General features: G+C 38.4%; 1 protein-coding gene and 1 non-coding gene across 5 annotated transcripts in view; both read left to right on the top strand.

The window, feature by feature from the left end:
- The window catches only part of RAPGEF6 (Rap guanine nucleotide exchange factor 6), a 231,223-nt gene that overhangs the window by 70,425 nt on the left and 138,291 nt on the right, over positions 1 to 22,507 (top strand). For all 4 annotated transcript variants that reach the window (XM_074960463.1, XM_074960468.1, XM_074960466.1 and 1 more), the window contains 2 exons: positions 1,002 to 1,071; positions 15,904 to 16,047. In XM_074960463.1, the coding sequence (XP_074816564.1) occupies positions 1,002 to 1,071; positions 15,904 to 16,047 (214 nt within the window). The remainder of the gene's footprint in view (positions 1 to 1,001; positions 1,072 to 15,903; positions 16,048 to 22,507) is intronic.
- LOC141993061 (U5 spliceosomal RNA) lies at positions 234 to 349 on the top strand. The gene has a single exon (XR_012640755.1). It is a non-coding gene; the product is annotated as a U5 spliceosomal RNA (small nuclear RNA).

The raw sequence follows: 22,507 nt of genomic DNA, 5'->3' as shown, positions 1-22,507 counted from the left end.
TCCCAGCTCCTCACACGCACACCACAAACTGAAGTGAGCTCCTTTTTAAAACCCAGGTGCCCTGATTAGCCTGCATTAATTGATTCTAGCAGCTTCTTGATTGGCTTCAGGTGTTCTAATCAGCCTGTCTTAATTGTCTCCAGAAGGTTCCTGATTTTTCTGGAACCTTCCCTGTTACCTTACCTAGGGAAAAGGGACCTACTTAGCCTGGGACTAATATATCTGCCTTCTATATACTCTGGTTTCTCTTCAGATCGTATAAATCTTTCGCCTTTTATTAAAGATTTCCGTGGAGAGGAACATTTATGAGTTTCTACCCAATTTTTTGAGGCTTCATTTCGGTGAAAAATTACTCTCCTATAGTCATCTGGCCCGACCCTGTCACAATAGATACACTGTTTTACCTAGTAAAATGCCAAATGATAACAGTTAGGCAGGTGGCCTATATTTGTTGTTCACTTATTGAAAAACAAGATGTGAAGCCTCTAATTTGTACTTTTACTTAATAAAAATTATGAATATATGTAACCTTTGTATTCCTGTAAATGTCACACATCTTTCCCCTATGTCTTGTTCTACACCCACATCTTATACTTTCTTCCTATTTATATTGTCAGCTTTTTAGGACAAAGCTGTTCTTTTCTTTTGTCCTTTGTCTTTTTTCTTTTCCTTTTTTCCTTTTCCTAAGCAGCACCAATCCAATAGAGTTCTGTTCATGACTGGATTCTCTTGACAGTAGTATAATATAAATAATAATTTCACAAAGGTATCCTGCTTATATAAAGTACTTGGAGATGCTGTGATGAGAGGTGCTGTATAAATTCAAAGAATTATTAATGACAATGTGAGAAAATTAAATTGTAGTCTCAAGTATAGTAGTTTCCACTAACTTTCTTTCTCACCCTTCACTCCCTAAGGTTATTGAATTATTCAACTTATGTTAACAATTTTTACCCCCAAAATAGGTAAAATATAACATTTTTCCACTTTTTTTTTTCCAGTTTTGGCAAGCAGTCTGGAGGAAAAAGAGGATGCGAGTGTATTATATTGGAACCTTCTGAAATGATCGTGGTAAGAACAGACTTTTAAAAATGTGCTTAATGCTTCTGTATATTTTAGCAATTGTTTTGTACCTGGTAACAGAAGGCTTTTTGTAAAGCTTCTTATAAAATTACATTAGAATTGGTCTGATTTCAATTATACTCAGTGCCACCTTTTCATGACAGCAATAGCTATGTAAATTTAACTAGATGGGTAATGATGATGATTAGGATTGTAATGTCAGCCTTTCTAAAATGACTCATTTTTTCTGTTTCACAGACCCACAAGGACTAATTGATTGGGTACTCCTCAGTCAGCATTAGTCAGTCCTACTGTATATGTTTATATATTTTATCTCCCATTTTATTCCTTTTTCACTAGCTCTCCCAGACATGCTATCTCTGTTAGCTAAGGTACTCTTGGCCTTTGCGGCTCCACTTAATATGAAGACCTGTGGTGAAGCAGGGAGGAATGTAGGGAGCAGTGGTGGAGCCAATTTTTGCAGCTGGAGGGGGGACAATGGGTCATCGGTTGACTGCGGAGCGAGCCCAACCTGCATTCACGCGGCAGCAACAGCTCCTATCCTGTGAAGTGAGGCCTGGCTCCCCTCTCCAACTGTTGTGACATGACAGAGTCACTGGTGGGCCAAATTTGAGTGAATGGTGTTGCGACATGGCGCACAGGATTGCAGAACCACATAACTCTGTGCGCTGTGTTGCAATGTCCAGAGTGGGTAGCTGGGCCCAGCCCTGTAACGCAGGAGCTGCCACAGCCAGGTGAGCTGGGGGAGTTCTCTCTCTCCACCCCATGTGAAAATGCATGCAGTACATCTCCTTTATTCAAAAGGAATAATATGCTTGAAAAGGCACACACATACCCTTAAAGGCCAATTGGGGGGGCAGTTTTGCCCTTTACCCCCCCCCCCCCCATTAGCTCCACCACTGGTATGGAAGGTTAGCCAGTGCATGAAATCTGACTCTTGGATCTCAGATTTATTCTGCCTTTGCTGTTCCCGGCATACCTGCATGCTTTGGAAAAGCTATGGAAAAAGCTTTGGGTTTTTTAGGATTATTAATAGTGCCAAATTCAGTTTGTGGATTGTGATTTTGGGTTTTACCCACACTGACACACAAATCCTATCAACAGCTGGAACACTGGAGCTGCTTTCCCAGAGTACATTCCCAGTATTATTGTCCTCTACACAGGGCCCTTCCAGAATGCACTTGCATTGTACTGGGACCAGGCAGATCTTCTTAGGTTTGTCTTTTTGTTGTGCCGCTGTCAGGTGTGATACAAAACTATTGTGGGACTATAATGTCTCTGCGGTGGCTGAAAGACCCCTAATTGGTTACCTCAGTCTAGCTTCCCAATCCAGCTTCCCTTGTTTGTAAACATGTTTAAGTTAAACTGATAGTGACAGTTTAGAAGCCCTGTTTGAAATGACTATACTGACAACGGTCAGGATCTGAGCAATAAAGAACAATGTGTCAGATGCCCAGTAATATTTGGCTTCTGTCTGTGGCTTATCTGATTTTAACACTCTCTATTCAATATCCTGTACCAGCACAGACACTTGGGGTATAGTTTCTCCTTAAGAGCAGATGGAGGCAGTTCATGAAGTCTTTTGGTGACATTACACCTCAAATTTGAGGTCTAGCTAGTCTGTCTTCAGTTGTTACATCCTTCACTGTCTGGAGAGAGAATCCTCGTGGTAGCTGGGCTGAAGCAAGCTTTAAAGGCCTAAGCAGCCTGGTGGCATGCTATTGAATGAAGTAGCATTGATAGCCCATGTGAGGTATGAACAGCGTACATGCCCACACTCCCCTAGCTGGCATCCATCATGACTGACTGTGGCAAGGGTTCCAGGCCCCCGTCAAGGGCTCAGGAGGTGTCTGACTTTTTTGAGGATTCAGGTACCCTTCTGCTTCAGTGTCGGGACTGAACTCTGACACTGAAAAACAGGCCAGCAGGGAGGGAGTCTAACGCCAGTTTGTCAAAGAGGAAGGCCCTTGGGAAAGCACAGATTGGACCCAGCCCTTCTCCATGCACAGAAGTCCTCAACCCAAGAACATTTCTTCTCCCTGTTTCCCCCCCGCCCCAGGCTCCTAAAAAAATAGCCCCTTCCTCTAAATAGAACACAGAGAGAGAGAGAGTGAGCAGGAGACAGAGTGGAAGGTGTTGACTCTCAGATCTCCTGTGAGTTTGCTATAATGACAGTTAGGAAAATCATCATTTTACTTGTGAACTGAGAAAATTTGATCTGGAATCCTTGAGACACAAACATAGAGCCTGATGTGTCATTTGGAGCAGAAACTCACTTCAAGGCTAGTTTCAGAGTAGCAGCCGTGTTAGTCCGTATTCGCAAAAAGAAAAGGAGTACTTGTGGCACCTTAGAGACTAACCAATTTATTTGAGCATAAGCTTTCGTGAGCTACAGCTCACTTCATCGGATGCATGTGTCTAGCGTCACCCTTGTCCCCAGCTCCCACTCCTACTGCTGCTGGGTGCGTGTGACATTATTAGAAGGCTAAGATCCTATCTCCATATGATGAGGGGGATGAACTATAATCCAAACACTGAAGAAAGGAAATTACTAAAGAGGGAACATTGCCTCTTAATACCTTTAGAGGCAGAGTTTAAAGTTTTGGAATATATCTTGTGGTGGTGGTTGCTTATTTTACAGTACCTGTGTACTACATGCCTCAGAGTACAAGTAAGATTTCAGGGTTATTGCCCCAAAGAGCTCACAGTCTAATTTCAGTGAAGGGGTTAGTAGTAGTAGTGAGGAAATGGGTGTGTTCATTTTTTAACATCAGATGAATTTAAGTCATAACAATGACGAAAGTCACAATTAAGTATTTTAAAGCAGTCTTTAGTATCAGGCACTAGATAAAATTAGTCTTTCTCTTTCATTTGTAGTGAATGTTAGATGTTAAAAGTAAAAATAATAGGTAGAAAGTTTTCGGACAGAAGCATGACTTTTAAGATTAATGTCATTTTAAAGCAGCAATATAACAAGCATTTAACGGGTGGCTGGCATTAGTAGTATAACAAGAAAAAAGGACGCCGGGGCTGAGGAGTAGATTAGTTTGGGCCACTTCCACAACATTTCTGAGGTAAGAAAATGCCATGTAAATTCGTGATTATCCTGTACGTTCTCAAGAACAAGTGTTAGCTGTGGTGGTGATGTTCATGATTTCTTGGACCCTTTTGGGCTGTTTTGATGATGATATGTACAGAAATACTATGTGAAATGCCTCAGGCATTATTTTGCTTATTACCACTTCAAATTTTTGCCTGTTAACTGCTGCTACCCAGTACATGGCTGGTGGGCTGAGCCAGATTTTTATACTGTTCTAATGTAAAACTGATCTGAAGTTCTCTGGAACCTCTATATCCCACAGTCATAGACTGTCCTAGTTCCAAATTTCATTTCTCTGATAATTTGTAGGTTTTATGTATTTACAATAACTGTGATCCTTTAAATGTGGAAAACAGACATTTTGAGAAGAGTTCTTGGGCCAAATTCTGCTTTGTGTAAATGTCCATATAGGTCAGTGGATTTAGACTCCTTTAACTGAGAAACGAATTTGGCTCATTCTTTATAGGTAATTTAGGAACAATTTTTTTATTACAAAGTATTAATGCATAGTTTCATTAGTAGACCTGGTACATTATTGTCTGGACAAATTGCACGCATTTTGTGTTGAAACTCCTGTCTGATGTAAAAACTCTCTGAAGTAGGAAATGACTCATTGCTGTGTCATGAAAAAAAATTCTATGATATTTGATTTTTTCCCTAAAATGCTAATTGATGACTCACTAGCTACCAATGTGATTTGCAAAATGACACAGAACATAATCTCTGGTCAAAATACTTGTAAGCGTACAAGCCCTAGGAAATACTGATGCCCTTCTCAGTAAATTTCCCTTTAAAACTATATAGATATGTGTAAAAGAACACTTAATCATTAAGTCTTAATGGATAGGATAAGCTGTTAAAGGGAAAATAGCTACTACTAAAACATCACATGCAGAAGTTGTCTGGCTGGTGACTTTAGGTAGTAGTCATTTGCAAAACTCAGCTGAAACTGATTGAGATTTTTCCTGTAGGGATCTGTCTTCAGCATAATTGTAAAACCCAGTATTGCGAACTCAAGTACTAAAAAACCATGCCTCAGTCCCCCGCCTCCGAATCATGATTTTTGATTAAAATCATGAGTTTTTTAAAAACAAACAAAACAAAACATAAAAGTTGGATTGTTTTTTATTTTTCTTGGTTTCTGTGCCACTAATGTACACTTGCTTCATATTTTCTAGCTTTTCTCTTCAACCATGAGGGCTAGAATCTTAACATTTTTAAAAATGAAAGCTGAGATTTTCATGCAATCTCTTGATTCCAACAAATGGAGCTTTAATAAAGTCACAAAATGATGTATTTCACAATAAAATAATCAGTTAAACACTGAAAACAAAACTTTTTTTCAAGAAGAAACCAAAATCCAACCTATTTTTGCAAAGAAATATGTAGAAAAGGCTGAAATATATCCAGAAAGGCCATGTGAGTTTTGATCCCAACTGGCCCAATCCAATTCCCATTGAAGCCAACTGAAAATATTTTACATCAGTTTAAGTGGCAGTTGGAACTCACATGGAAACCCCCCCCCCCCACTCTCCTGCTGGTAATAGCTCACCTTAAGTGATCACTCTCTTGTTACAGTGTGTATGGTAACACCTATTGTTTCATGTTCTCTGTGTATATAAATCTTCCCACTGTATTTTCCACTGAATGCATCCGATGAAGTGAGCTGTAGCTCACGAAACCTTATGCTCAAATAAATTGGTTAGTCTCTAAGGTGCCACAAGTACTCCTTTTCTTCTTCCAATTTAGGTCAGCTCCACAGTTTTATTTATTTATGTTTTCAGAAGTGGTGCTTTAGGTGTTACCTGAATCTGACAGATCACTTGGTATCTTGATTCAGATCATTCCAAACTTAACTTCACGTGAGCCACAACAAAGTTACATGTTCCTTTGGTTTTGATATTTCACTTGATAGTATCATACCAGCTTGGGATAGGTAGGGTTCATATTTTGTTAAAGTTTCAAACATCCTATTTTAGAAATCAAAACATGCCCTCTAAGATTTGCAGAAAATCCCTTCACCTCTGGATAATGTTTGTAATTGAACCAAAGATACCATAAATATATTTTTATGAATTATATTTCATTTAATATCTAGAAATATAATTTCTCAGTCTAGCTATTTAGTAACATCAAGCACATTGTAGACGTTACTGGAAAGAAATACATAACTTTTATACTCCTGTACTATATTTTAAACTATTTGTATACTGTTTAATAGTATGTATACAATTAAAAGTATTCTTAAATTCCAGTTAGGCAGTGCAGAGAAATATCTGGGTCTTTTAAATTCGTTTCTGGAACTTCAGTGTATTTTCCACCTAGGACGAGCAAATTACTAAAACACATTGTTTCTTCTCCATGACGTTAGCTTTCACCTTTTATAGCTAAACATAACAGACTAAATCAACAAAGCCCGTCACATTTCTACATGGAACTTAAAATGAAAAAAAAAGGGACAGGCTGGTGGTGTACACATTGGTAATTATCTTCACAGCCTCATAGGAGCCTTGAGTTCAGTTCCCTGATTTTCTCTCATAATTAATTTTTGGTTTTCAGTTGTTTCTTTGTTTTTGCTTAGAAATTTAGCAGCATTTTATATGAGGACCAGATAAAAACAACAAGTATTTGCCACTTAACCACATACAAGTGCAGCATAGTTTACTAATAGGTTTGCTGACAGATTTTCACATCTCTTGTTATCTCCTCCTTCTTCCTAGAATAAAAATCAATTTAAGGGGATTCCTCGGAGAACTGACCCGTTTTAAAGGCCATAAATGTGGTCAGCCAAAGCTAAGTTAATGAGGATAACAGATAGTACATGGATGGGCATGACAAATCATATTTAGGAAACTAGGTGACTTACTGGATTAACAAATAGACCTGTTTATTGTTAAACTGATGGTTTTAATCATATCCTAATTGACGTAGCCAAAAGTTGCAGCAGATCTAACTGTATTGCGGTCTCTTTCCCCACTTTCATTCTTGGTGCTTCCTTTTTTCTTCTTTAGGTTCAAGTAGTTGATTTCCCAAGAGCAGCATGGTGTTTGTGAACAGAAGGATGTTACCCGCTAGCACTGGTTGTTGAGTAAAATTGAGTCAGATCATGTGATCCTATTCAATTTCACTTTGCATCATGCTTTATGGGGAAAGCTGCTCCATACAGAAATGCTCTTGTAGTACTAACTGTGCAGTGGTCAATGCTAAGTCAATAAAATTACATCTTTGACTAGAGACTACTCTGTTAAATCAGGTTTCAAAGTAACAGCCGTGTTAGTCTGCATTCGCAAAAAGAAAAGGAGTACTTGTGGCACCTTAGAGACTAACCAGTTTATTTGAGCATGATGAAGTGAGCTGTAGCTCACGAAAGCTCATGCTCAAATAAATTGGTTAGTCTGTAAGGTGCCACAAGTACTCCTTTTCTTTTTCCTGTTAAATCAGTCATTCTAGTCTTTTCTGTTACACACTGAAAATAAAGACTAATACTGTAACTGTGTACTTTAGAAGCATCTAAAAACTGCTTTTTGCTTCTCAGGCTAATGGACTGCTGCAGCGGCAGACATGTATCCTGGTAGTGAGAGAGAGGCTGCCTAATGTTGTTTTAACAGTGGCTTATCCGGTCAAATAAGTTAAGATTATTAAATAAAATCCACCATGTCCCCCTGTGTGATCATGATAGAGGACCTCAAAAAGGGAGTGGTGAAAAATTAGGAGCACCCCAGAGCTCCATTAATGTATATCCAAAATCCTGTCTTCATAAGGACCGGGGAAACTCCTTCAGCAGCATATTCTACATCACAACCTTCCAGGGATGGAAAACAATAGCAGATTATTTTTTTTCAAGATGACAATTTTTTATTCTCAAAATCTAGATTGCCTGGTTAATTTCTGGTATCTGTAAATATCCACGCACTCTTGTTAGTGTTTGTAAACTAAAGAAATTAGCAAGGTTTATCTGTGGCTTTCTTTACTGTGACTTAGAAAAAGACATGTAAAGGTTCTGCTCCGATATCAGATACTCAGATGATACTCCCCGTCTTATCTGCCAAATTCTCTTGCTGTGCTTAGAGATGCAAACCCATCTGTCTGAATTGAGCCCTAAATATAGAATGAAGCTAGAGATACACTTGTTTAACAGTTGCAACTGATGTTTCATATTTACCTGCAATATAAGCATCTGTCAAAATGAGTCCCAATCCTGGGAGGTAAGAGGGTGTGGGGGTGAAGAGACCCTGGAGCTGCTGGGATGCAATGGGTAGATGTGGGACCAGAGGCTGAAGAATTGATGTGGGTATGAGGGTATAAAATTAATTGATGTGCAGATACCGGGGCACATAATTAATTAGTGTGAAGACAGGATAACTTCATTAGCATTTTGTAAGGAGCTAGTAAGCCCTTTGTAGCCTCAGGCTGCGCTTTGTACAAATTTGCATAATTTGATTTCAGTTGTATCAGGGCGAACTCCTTCAGTCGGGCCAAAATTGGTGCCAATTTGGGAGGGGGGAGGAAGAGATCAAAAATCAGATGATAGACCAAAAAACTTAATCTTTTCTTAAAGCCTCATGAATGTGGAGGTGGAGGGGCCTGACTCATGATTTTTGAATTTTGAGGGCAGGCAATATTGAAATAGACCACCCCCACTGTAAAGAGGTGGATTGAACTCGGAACTCAATTTAGTTGTCAAATTAGGCACGGCTGCACTATCTCAGCTTGCAGTATGTTTGGTTTCAATGGTAAAATTATTGTTCCATTTTCTAAAAACAACAGCATCGTTTGAAAATTATTGAGGAAATAACCTCTTTTCAGAAAAGTATTGTCTAAGACTTACATGGTCAAATTGTTGTAGGTTTTCTCTTCCTAGTTCAAAATTTTTTCCCCAGTTCAGATGAACGTCTCTTTTAAATTCTCTTGCAATTTAAGGGAGCAGGTACATGCATGGGTGTGTGTGTAAAGATAACAAATTTATTTTTTCTTGTCAGATTTGTATATTGACAAGTTTTCTCAATTTCCAGCTGATTACTGAAGGTTTTTTAAGAATAAGCATATGAACATTGTTTTATATTGTGCCTAAGAACCAACGTAACTGATGCCACTGCATAATACAAAATGACATTACCAGTCCTCTTAAAATTTAGCATTTCAGTATAGCTATTCCTTTAATAGCTCTTTTAATATATTTGTAAGTGTTTAAATTAGGTATATATTCCTTTTCTTTTAAATGCTGAAAGATTTCCTCTGTACTATTTAATTGCTTTAATTCTGTGTGATTATGGTGGAATAAAAAGTTAGGTTAATTGTACAAAGAGGCATTGATATTCTACAATAGGAAGATACCTATACTGTACAGAAGATTCCATGTTCTTCATACTGATAGCAATATTGCTCTTTGTGCAGGAAAATGTCTGAGCAGTGATATAATTAGTTTTCTAGGATACTATTTCTGTATTTTCAACTGGTAGTTATGAAATGTAATTTTCAATTCTAACACATCTAGTAGCAGTGTACTTATAAAAGCATTATTCTTGCAGCATCTAGTTCATGCTACTGCTTTCTTATTCCACATAAGGCATGGATGTTGATACGTATTTTGTAGAGAAGTAGGCATGATTCATTAAAAGAACGATATGTCTACAAGCATAGTGTAATTTAAAGAACAAAAAATGCATTTTAAAAATATGAGCCTTTCATTTGTATTTTTAATAGTGTGCTGTCACATACATTTCCTGCTTTGATGTATGCCTGTGACCTACTCTTTTTCATCATCTTTTGTGTCCGCTCAGCATGTTTAGGTTAAAGTTGGATCACATGATATCTACTGAGAATAATGGTTATCTAACTCCCTTTGGTTTATCATCATCATCTGTCTTGAAAAACTGGCTCATTGTGTGAGTCGGTCTGCTTTTCAAAAACACATCTAATACATCGCAAGACTCAAAGCTTTTTATATAAGTTACCACATGCTAACTGCAGACCCATATTATTTCTGTTCTGTCTGACCTATACATCAGTGTGACAATATTCTTTGATTTATATTCCTAACTAATTTATGTCAAAAAGGCATTTTCTCCTAAATTTTGATGTCCTAATTCTAGAAATTTATAGCCACCTCTTGGCCAAAAAGTCATCCTCTAAAGTAGGCATGTTAGAGGCTCTCTGCTGTGATCCTCTCTACCTTCAGCTGTTTCCAAAATATATTTTACTTAGTGCTGGGTTCCACTTTCTATTTTAGTGAACCTATATTGTTACCCATGAGCACTGTATCAAGTCTGCAATATCTGTATTTTAATCCTTTGACAGTTGGCAATTCATCTCCTGTGGAGCCATGCATTTTGGAAATCAAAAGACAACTGATTCTCTGTTCTTGAGAACAGAGAACGTTCAAGGCTCCCCAACACTTCATTCTTTTCACAGGAACACAGGAATTTCCATATAGGATCACATTAGTGTTCTATGTACCAGGCAAGTACCAGATGCTTCAGAGAAAGGTGCATGAAACCCTGTAATGAATAATTTTGAATAACCAGCCCAAGTGGGAAGTTTTTCCCGAGCATCTCTCAATTAGAGGTTGCTAATGGCATGAAGCATGAGGGCTTATATCTCTCCTCCATTTCCCCCTACCACTTCTCCTCACAATACCCATCATCAGGTTTGACAAGTGAGTGCATTCCAATATCTACAACAGTGGCAGGTTGACACCTCCATGGGGTGATGAAGCTCATCGTTTTTAAGAAACAGTATGCAAAAGGAATGGTTGTTTAATGTTTAGAAAAGGTGGAAGCATTGCTACTAATGGCTATCAGAGGGTGGTCCCACCTGGAGTGTCCTCTTATGGCTGGTCATAGCAGGATACGTGTGACTGCCTCAGTTTTCCCTCTCAGGTAACCCAATGATTCCACTTCAGGCTGTCTTGCTTCAATAATATCCTTCCTTTGGGTTGGTTTATTAATAAAATCATAGTGCAACTCAGTCCATAACAAAAAGTCCCAGATATAATCCATTTCCCACACTGAATGGGTATAGTTTTTAAGTCCTTACTCTTCCTAACAGGACCTTCCATCAGCCTCTGCTGGGAGTCTCACCATACCATACTCTGGTGTCTTCTGCCATACCTACACTCCTTCTCAGACCTCTTCTGTCCCTCTGCCAGCACAGCCACTTTAGTCCTCCTTGATGGTGTGAAGCCCCACTCTTCTCAGAGGGAACCCCCACAGCCTGTCTTTTGGGAGATCATCCTTGCCAGGGAAGTATCCCTCAAACCCTCCCCATTCCCAGCACTCTTACTGTTCTCTTGGGTGCAGCTTTCCTGTCCTGGAGATGTTAGTAAGCCACTCTGCTGCTCCTCTGCCTTCAAATAAGTCAAGTTGGAGTGAGCTGATGAGGTACTGGCTGTGCTCACCCTGTAGCACTGGCATACATAGTAATTTCCTGGAGCAAAATGGCAAATTTTACAAAACCACTTCAAATGTATTTTAATGGACAATATTTTCCAAACAGTGCTTTATATGGTGTGAAAAGTGTGTCAGCACAAACAAGAAAAATAGAGGAAGAGCTTCCATTCACTTTGTAGAGTTATTTTATTTTATTAGCACCCCTTTGACTAGGGAATTAATATGGGAAAGGCTAGGTCTCCTTTCTGCTAAAATACTTGCTTCCCCTTCTGCTCCTATTTATAGTATGATTCCTCTCAGGCTGCTGTAAGAAGGAGCCTGGCCTGAAGAATAGATTGTTGAGAGCACCACAAAGAGGAGGGAAAAAAGAGACAAATTTCTAGTGAGTTAGGCTGGCTTGAATTGCAGTCCCTGCTAAGAATATTCTTGGATTTTGTATAATTTTTTTCCTACCTGAATCTCTTCCATAATTTTTTTTTCAGCAATTTAATTTCATTAAAGACATGCATCTCAAATTTTTCAGAGATGTAGATCAGTTTTGGTCACCAGGAGCTAGTGGAGGGTATCAAATGTCTATGTTATGCTTTGTATTAAGGTTTTATTTATAAATAGTTGATGATGATTAATAGATGTTATAAGCATGTTACAGACATGAGGAGTGTGTATTATATAAATGGTGGTTATATCCCAAAAAATTACATTAGAAACATTAAAGTTTCAAAGTCAAGCATTCAAAAGTTTGGAAATTTGAGAGTTAAATTTGCCTGTGCACCTTTAATCAGCTTCTTTGTAGGTATTATGTTAGTCTTTAATTACATGATCATTACATCCTATATTTTCCATAGGAGCTTGGCTCCTGCCTGTTCCCTTCCTCCCTATTCTGCTGCTGCTTCTTCCTTCCCCCTCCCCAGCTCTTGCCCCGTCTATCCACACCACTCCTCTGTCTGACTCCTGTCCCTTGCACCGTTCCTCTGCTTCTGTCCCCCAACCCCTCCTATCCTCTCCTTCTCAATCCTCCCTACCCACCCCAACACACACTGCCTGGGATCAGCAGGAGAAACACTGAGAGCACATGAGAGACAATCTCTCTGCTTTGAGTTACAGTGCTTAGTGCCACAGTGACCCTAGGCAGGTGGAAGAAGCAGTTGCAAGGGAAAGTCCTGCTAAACCTCTGCAGCCCCAGGATGGAGCATGCTCAGCCACTCTGTGGGGATGATGCATATGCGGTCTGGTCTGCCCGTAGGAGCTATGAGGGGATGGAGCATGTTCAGCATAGTTAGAATCTTTGGAGAATTGAGCTGCAAACTTCTAACAAGTCTTTACTGGGCCTGGGTGAACTGAGATTTTCAGAGGTTTATAACGTGGCCAGATTTGGGGATATTTTATGGCAAAAGTCATATTATTGACACTACAGTGATCCCACTGCCAGATTTCAAGTCCCTGCTAGGGCTACTCTTGGAAGAAATCTTTCACATGGGCAAAACAATGTTTTTTTGTTTTTGCTAACCTTTTTCTCAGAAATGGCTGAATCGTTTTTGCAGAAACTTTCAAAACAAATTCTGCCTGAGGCAGACATCCAGTATGGAAAACTTCAGCCTGAACAGTTTAAGTTTGGCAAAGTTATAAGCACCCAAAAACACAGTCTTTATATAATAGGAAGTGGCAAGCTACATTAACTATAGGCATCACTACTTGCACTGCCTATAATAAACACATTGGTGGAAGCAATCTATTGACTTGCTGGATTCTACAGGAATTGATTGATCATTTATTAACTCTAACTACTTATAAAGGTCTCTCTAATATAGCCTACTAGTGTAGGTTTTGAGACCTCTGCTGCTTTGGACGGGAATCAGAATTCTGTAGAAAATAGGATGCTTACATGTGTTGTGGTACAAAGGGCTTCCCGGCTTTTTTGGTATTTTTTTTCAGTTATACAGTAGCCATATTAACTGAAGGAAGCAGGTGCCTTAATTACTTAGTTTCCGCTAACAGTTGGTTGATTAATTCTTAACAGAAAGCAAAAACATTTTCATGCCTAATTTGCTTAGTTTTCAATTAGAATGAGGGAAGAAAAATGGCTTCCTCTCACAGTATAGTACAGTATTATTTTGCCACAGTCCTAAGACTCTCTGAAAAATGAATAGATAGTCATGTTGTGAACTTCAGTGTCAAAACTATATAATGTTGTATCTGCTCCTGCAAGGTGCTGAGCACCCTCAGTTCCCATTGTAGTCTGTGCAACGAAGCTAAGCACCTTGTCCTAAGTACTTGACAGCTCACAGGACTCTAGACAGGGGCATCAGAACAGGGAAGGCCAGGGCATCACGGTTGCCCCACTTTTTACTGGTGGTAAGGGTGAGCGATGGGAGGGAGAGGGCAGAGAGGCGTGAGCAGGGGGCAGGGCCTCAGGGGAAAGAGAGGGTGCTGGGCCTTGGGGGAAAGAGGTGGCATGGGGGTGGGGCCTCAGGGGAAGGGTTGGTGTGGGGAGGCGAGGCCACGGTTTTGGGCGCCGGCAGCCCCACATACGCACACTTTTAGGAAGCTTCTGCCGTTCCTGACTCTAGAAGCATATAATACATTTAGTAAAGCACTGCATGTATTGTGTGTTTGTGTGTACGCACGCGCATGTAAGATGCAATGAAATATATTTAATTATTTTGGCTACTTTAACAGGACAATTTTATAAGAAGCTAAACTTCAAGGTTTTGGCCATGGCCACTTTCATGGGTCTGACAGTTGTGTTATCAATAAGTAAAAACCCAATTTTTGCTTTAGTCTTTTACCTCTGCCTTTGCAAACCTATAATAAAATCCCTGTGAAATATTGTTAAATGCTAGTGCGACACCTGCTTAGTTGCCTCCTTTTTGGTACTAGTGTGGTGTGAGGTTGAATTTTTTGTTTTGTTCCCAGCTGTGATGTCAGATTTGCGTCCACCTGGTCAGTTCACCAGTCATGAGCATAACTTCTCGTATATTGCCTTGCTAGAAAGGCAATTATACTGTGTCTATTTTCAAGTGATGTTATTTTTTTCTCAGTGTTTAAAAAAAAAAAGTTTAAAATGTAAAGGGCTGTTTATATTCTCCTCCTGACATAGAGACCTGCTGCCTCAGTTAATGTAGAATGTGGGTTGTGCTTGCCATATTCATGAATAATTTCTATGCTCTTTGTTACTTGCTTATTTACTGTCTTCCAACTCTTTGTCTCTTTTTTGTTTCCATTCCTCCTTGTACACTTCTGAACTTGAGTAAATTTACGAAGGTATACTGAGATGACTGCTAAGAGTCAATAAAGTTGCCGGTCTCTGTTTCAGTAGGAATTTTTTATAGCTGTGTTTTTGAATTTCCAAATTTAAATATTTTAAATATGTGAAATAAGAAACTAGAAACTGCTGTGTATTAAAGATATGTTAGAAGAATTCTTTGCTTGGATGTAGCCTTATTTGTATATACATGTCTGTTCTGTTTCCTGCTGTGATATGTTTTTCCAAGACATCAGAAGGAAATGTGGAAAGATGGGCCTGCTTTTTATAGGGCGGGGGGTGCAGGGGACAGGGGAAGGAAATGGAATTAGAACAAGCTAGATACAAGTACAGTACTTAATGTTTACCTGTGTTCATATGTTTAAATACCTTTTAAAAATTTTTATACCCAAATAAAGTTGAGTGTGAAACGCTCACGGCAGTTTCTAGTTACTTCTTTTTAAAGTTGTTTTATATTTGTTCAGTGAAGTGGTCATTAATAAAGGATGAGATCTTATAGTTGTTGGATGGATGGGCTAGGACCTAGCTGGTCACGGACAATCCTAACACATTTTTAAGCATGATGTGCCCTGTCTACACTGCAAAGACTTCGTAAAATCATATTATATTATTTAAAACAAAGTAGCTAACATGTTTTAATGAGCAACCTCATAACCATAGGGAGTACAAAATGGTCAAATGTATTTTTTTGAGTTGATGATGACCCTTGAACTGAGCAATATGTAATTATTTTAATTGTTATGGTGTAGTATGTGTAAGTGCAATGAGAAGTCTTTACAACTTGTAAATGATTTTGTCTAAAGGATATGTATGCGTCGGGGAGAGGGGACTTTTTTTTTTTTTTTTTACTGTTTCCTGGAAGGAAACTGTGGCCTTCAGCTCATTGTAATAACATCATTTTAAGACACGTAGCATTTGCTTAAGAAATTTGTGTAGTCTGTTTCCTAAGAAAGACTTAACTGTTCTTAGCTAATGTTAATGCCTTCCTCATGAGCTTAATAAAACTCCACCGACTTTCAATAATATGGAAGAATTGGATGTTTAACCAGGATCCTGAACATGTATTTCAGGTGGAGAATTCCAAAGACAATGAAGAGAATATCCTGCAAAGAGAAGTTCCCCTCAGGCAGTCTCGACGAAGGTTTAGGAAGATTAACCAGCGGGGAGAACGTCAGACCATCACAGACAATGTGGATGCTAGCAGTTATCTTTCGGTGAGCGTGTTTTCTACTAACAAAAACTGATCAGCCTAGTTGGTTTCTCATTGTCTGAGCATTTGGGTCTTTTAGGGTCAAAGACAGAAGGAGATAAAAGTGTTAGTTTGTTTTTCTTTTATCTGTAAACATTTTTCTCCTTGGAGAACACAGAGAACACTTTGGATTTTATAGCTATAGGTGGCAGTTCAGGTTCAGCAGTTGAGAGCAAAAATGCTTTGGTTTATGGATCTGCAGCTGTGTGTAATAGTGAAAATGCTTAGAAGGCCATTGGTCAGTGAAAAGGATTGTCCTCCTCAAAGACCTCCATGGATACTTGGTGGTTGTTTTTGCAATATCTTTAAATCAAGTACTCATCCTAAAATGTTGAGATTGTTTTTTCTATTCAGTTTAGATCATGTTGAAAAGTATTTTATGAAATCCCAGCTACTGTACAATATGAAGGCATATCTTGATGTTTCACCTGTTGTTCAATTCAGTATAAAGATCGGAGAGTTTACTTGAAAATAGCAGAATTTGGTGAGATGAAATTAGCCATCCAGTAGGGTATTTGCCACACTAAATATTGCCACATTAAATATTACTAAATATATAAATCTGTATTGTGCCAAGGTAAATACAGCTGTGATTCTCAGGCCACAATATTTTTTCTACAGGTTTCTGTTTTCCACTAGTGTTGTGTAATTGCATGCTAAAATCCTGTTAGTGGTGGGTTGTATGTGTGTGGTCCACACAAAAGGTTTCATTTGAAAGTAACTGTTCTAGATGTTTTGTTGATTTGACATTAAATCAGATTACCAAAAAATCAAACAAATTATCATGAAAAATGTTCACATTACCAGAAATTATACTTTCTGCTATTTTATAATGTTAGGGTTTAGTGGAGCCAAATTTTAATGAGTCTTCAGGCCAGAAGAAGGAAAACAAATTAAGTAACTCTCTCAAACAAAAAAATACAAAACCAAAACAAAAAACCCACAACCTTGATGGTCTCTTCTAGTTGGGAGGCTTGCAAAGCATTTGAAACACAATCATTAAACCTGAAATTCAACTACTTTCTAACTATATTTGAGTAAATTAGTTTTTTGGCGTGTGATTAATATTAATGTTTTTAGAAGATAATTTTAAAAACTCCAAAACATTGGCACTTCAGGGAGTATAGGTTATGTTGGCATTTGTCTTCTAAGCAGAAAGGCTATTGTTGCTGTAATTGTGTATACTTTAGGTTCAGCTTCCTGTATCTCCTCATTTCAGGATGTGTGATGTATTCTGTTCTGTGTCAAGAATTAGTAAACAAACTGAGCTAGTCACTGAAGTGAGAATTTGTGTCTCCTAGCTCTGGGAAATGCCTAAGGGTTTGATCATGGATGAAGATTTAGCCTTTGTGATTGTGACAAAATATACATCTTTCTTCCTCCATTGCATTTCTATTTAAGGCTGAATCAGCACAGAAAATAGTAGTTCTCAAAGTTTTCATCCTTTGACCACTTTGTAAGGAAGAGAGAATCTTGTGACCAACACATCCTGTGATTCTGTCTGTATGATTTTGACGGGTACAAGGATTGACAATGTCAACTATTTTAGGCACCAAGTTTAATTCCATGGAGTTTGGTTGCACAAACTACATTTCTGGAAGAAAATCTGTCAGTTGGTTATCTCAGCTGGTTAACAGCTGACTGAAGTAAAAACCAATACCATTTATAGATCATGAGATTTTGCTACCTGTATGACAGTTTCAGATAATTTCTGTAGCAAAAAAGCTTTTCAGTGGACAAATCGACTGATGACTAAGAAATCAAAACATAATAGAATACATTTACCTGCTCCACATTCAGCAAGTAACAAAATTATAAGAAGAAAAAAAGTGTGTGCAGATTTCACTAAATTTAGTCAAAGTTTTGTAAAATAATTAGGTAAAATATCTTGCATTAAATAATATGGTTTCTTCTTTATATGCAGATATAACTCCCATTAGCGTTGGTGTGAGTTACTTGTGCACACTGAGTAGCGAATATACTGCTAATATAAGATCATTGGTTCCCTAAGGTTTTGAAAATCTCAGATAAACCATTGACTCTCTCATAATTACCTTTTCACATTTCAGCATATCAATACATACATTTTTACCATCTGACAGTAGTTCATAATTACCGTCCTTATATCTGTCTATAACACTATGCACTGGGGATATCTCTCTATATAATTGTGATTGCAGTTGCAACTTGATCAATGTCAGCTTTTCAGGAACAAATGATGAAAAAATAGCAAGCAGTAGACAAAGTGTGAAAAGATTTTCAGGAATCAAACTCTTAAAAATCTTATATATTTAACTGTTTGTGATTAAAGGTGGTGTAGAGAAACTTTGACTGTAGTTCGCAATAGGCAAGACATTGCAATAGCATCCCTCCCAAAGCTGGAAAGTTGTTTACAAACTTTCCAACAAATTTGCCCCACTGACAGGATTATAATTAATAATTGCAGTATGTTATTTCACTTTTTTGCCTGCTGCTAACTGCTCTTTGATAGAGGCTGAATGTGGTTTGCTAGATCTTGTATCTAAGCCCTATTTAATGATCACATTATTCCATATTGCACTCATTGTGTTACATTCATGGTATAAATCAGTTCATTTTAGGTATTTGTATTGTAAAGCCCTGTAGTCCATGAGTCTTGGGGGGGGCAATCTAGACCAAGGAGGGGTGGTCATGACTTGTCCTGCAACCTGCCTTACAATGCTCACACCGAGCCTACAAGCATACAGATCACACCCTGAAGGGTCTGTGTGCTAGACAGCACTTGTTCAGCAGCTCTGACCCCAGCAAACAATCTACAACTCTACTCTGGTCTCGGTTACAACCAGCAAGGTGACCCCCAACACACTCCCAGGCACGAATTTTCCCAAAACCATGTATTCTGTAACGTCCTATCCGTCTCCTGGACAGTTCAGAGAAATAATATGATTCATTTGTTCTTGTAAAGAGACAAAAAGCACATCACAGCTTATTAATTGGGGTAAATACACCCTTCCCTTTAAACACAGCACTGAGTTGGTCTAGAGTAAAAATAAAACGAATTCATTAACAATAGAACATAGATAAGTGATGCCAAGTAAAAGGAATAAAGATAGGGTTACAAGCAAATAAATGTGAAAACACACATCTAAAAATCTAAAACTTAATCTAGCATGGTACAAGCTTTGTTCAAGATGGTTTCTCTGACCAGTCTGCGTTCTTCCCAGCCATGGCTAGCTTTTCCTCAGTCAGGACCTTCCACAGAGGGTAAAATATCTTTGCCAAAGCATGCTTTTCACCTATGTTCAGTTTCCAGAGACTTAAAACCTCATCCATTTGGTTGAAGGACCCATCTTTCTCAGGTTGCAAGAGCTCTGTTCCATTGTCTTGTGATGGATGCCAAAGATGACTTCTGTCTTTGCTTATATCTTCCAAAGTTCAGTAACTTTGTTTCAAGAGGCAGGATGACCTCCTGCTGTTTTTTCTTTTTTCTTTCTTTTTTCTTTCTTTCTGTGTCTTCTCATCCCCTTGTTGATTTCTATGTAAATGAGACTTCCATTGTTTTTGGTCACACCTTTCTTAATTTGCATAGGAAACAGGTAAATGGCTGCCATCTCTCCTGTCTGAGAGGGAACCTGTTTCTCCCTGTTTGGCCACAGACTTTAAAGCATAATATCATTAAGTATTCATATTTCTCATATCGTGTTAATACATACATTTCACAATGATATGGATCACCACTGTGCCATTAGCTTCCAGAAAAAAACCTCACTTTATACATTTGTATAATAAAGTAATATTGTATACAATCAGTTGATTCAATTGTTTATCACTTGAGATTCAGCCCCCCTGCCTTTATAGAGCAGTAAGCCTTTGAAATGGATTCTTCTGATTTACCCCTCAAAGTAAAGTTTATTCAAGCTGTGAAGAAGGTGACATGGAGTCTGGTAGTAAAGGAAGTTCTACGTTCTTTCTTCCCACACTTGTTGTTAGCTTAATAGTTTTGTTTACCTAATCTGTAAAAATGGATGGTTGTTGTCTTTGCCTGAAGACTGGGCTGGTCAGAGAATCAAATACTTATTCCTTTAGCTAAGGCAGACCTGTTTACCAACTCCCCTGACATGCCTCTCATAATTTCAGCATATATTCATAACTTTTTATGTACACTCTGTGTATCCATTGTGCAGGAATATTAATGATCTGTGAGTTAGTAGTTTTCCAATGATATCTTACATGGCAACTTTTTAAATACAGATTATAACCATAGTGAGTTGGGGTACACGGAATTGGTCAGGCCAGCTGAAACTCATTACCTGATACCATTGAATTCTTTGCCCTCTGACACTGGGATGCTCTGTAGGTCATAAGTATACAACATAGCATTATTTATGTGAGTTTGAGGGTATGTCTACACAGGGTATGTCTGACTCCGAGGGTATGTCTACACAGGGATTAAAAAAAGCCTGCAGCTGGCCTTGGTCAGCTGACTCAAACTCACGGGGCTTGGGCTGCCGGGCTGAAAAATTGTTGTATAGACTCTTGGGCTGGAACCCAAGCTGTGGGACCCTGCGAGGGTGGAAGGTCCCAGAGCTCGGGCTCCAGCCCGAGCCTGAAACTATACAACAATTTTTCAGCCCCTCAAGCCCAAGTCAGTTGACGCAGGCCAGCTGCAGTAGTGCCGCGGGTTTTTTATCCTTGTGTAGACGTAGCCTGGATGCTGTCTGGCACATGTAACTTTTTAATCTCTCTAAGGGTATTTCTCCATTGCGCATGGACACACACAGACACAAAAGTGTGTTCTTAACTTGGGCTAAAATTGCAGTGAAGACACACAAGTTCAACTTATAACTCAAGTTGGCAGCTTGAATTCAGCCCCAGGTATTGTATAGCCTATAACTCAAGCTGCTAACCCTAGTTAAATGCCATTTGCATTGTCTGCACACTGCTAATTTAATCTGAGTTAGCTACCCCAAGTTAATAAAACACCGTTTTTTGTTGTTGTTTTGTTTTTTGCTGTGAAGACCTAACCTAGAACTAAACTTTTATTTATTCATGGTTCAGAGTTTCTGTAAGTTTACCCCAGTCTAAAACTCCCTTGTGTTATTCCTGTGCATGGGGACTCTCCATGTTGCCCCCTTAACCTTTTAAATATGCAGATTTCTACACATTAAATGCAGTGTGACTCATGATTAAGAATAAGGTTAATCTTTGTTTTTATAAAACATAACTTGTTAAGTGCCACTGTTCAGACACTTGAGTTTGCAGCTGCTGCATGTCTGGAACACCTATTTATGTCAGAGGAAGTTTTATACACAGAGCAGCTGCAGATCTAGTCCCATATTAGTCATTTGTCTCCCAAATAGTTTTAATTTAACTTTATTAAAGTATTTTAAACTCTTAATTTCCCAATGACTGTTACTTGGTATTATGGGGAAAAGCACTAGAAGCTAAGAGGGTTATTTCAGTAAACTACATGAATTTACAATAATTAAAATGCAAATTGCAATAACAGTGCAGAGTTCCTCTTGCATTTTGCTTATATTGCCTTCTCTGTGCATTCATATTTTTCCTCTTAATGTAGGTAATTTAAAAATGGTTAAAGGAAAAAAATGGACCAACGTTGGCTTAGTTAATTTAGTTCTGTGAAAGTGGAAGTTTGCATGTTCGTTTGTATAGTTTACAGATTCTTTTCTTAGTATATCCTTGCAGGTTCTCAGAGTTGTGTGTGTCAGCAGTATTTCTACTCTCTGGAAATATCATAGGATTTTTTCCCCCTAACAGGATGAAAAACTGATTTTATAATGGGAAGGTTTATCCCTCCCTTTCCCTCACTCACGCAGAAGACATTTTACCATTTACATAGATTTGTACTCTATTTATAACCAGACATGAGTTTCTTTTCACATTACTTCTGCTAGGTAGGTACACTTATCCCCGTTTGGCAGGTGGGCAGACTGAGACAGAGACCAAGGAGACCTAGCAGATCAGGAGCAGTAGTAGTTCCCAGTCCAGTACTCAGTCTGATAGACAACGTTACCAGCCTTTTTAATTTAAAAAAATAATCATCCCAATGGGCATAGATGGAATATGCACTAAATAAATTACGGTTTGTTTTTTATAATCGGTCTCATAAGGGTAGTCATTTATTTAGTAAGCATTTCTGACAGACATGGAAAAACTAGGACCACGTCACAACAATTTTCACGTTTCAGGGGGTCACTGTCAAAAGTACAGCTTTTGTAAAATTTAACTTTAATAATACATAATTTATAATCTAATGGCATATGGTTGTTTAAAAAAAATTCTGTCATTATGTGGAAGCAGCTAGGATGTTTTTTAAATGTAACATTTTAGCCAAGTTGGTCCCAGGATATTAGAGAGACAAAGTGGGTGAGGTAATATCTTTCTGCTGGTGAGAGAGATCAGCTTTTGAGTTTATACAGAGCTCT

This window comes from Natator depressus, chromosome 8 (assembly GCF_965152275.1).
Source record: "Natator depressus isolate rNatDep1 chromosome 8, rNatDep2.hap1, whole genome shotgun sequence".
Lineage (NCBI taxonomy): Eukaryota > Metazoa > Chordata > Testudines > Cheloniidae > Natator > Natator depressus.
Note: the sequence above shows the minus strand (reverse complement) of the source record. Positions and strands in the feature narration are given on the sequence as shown.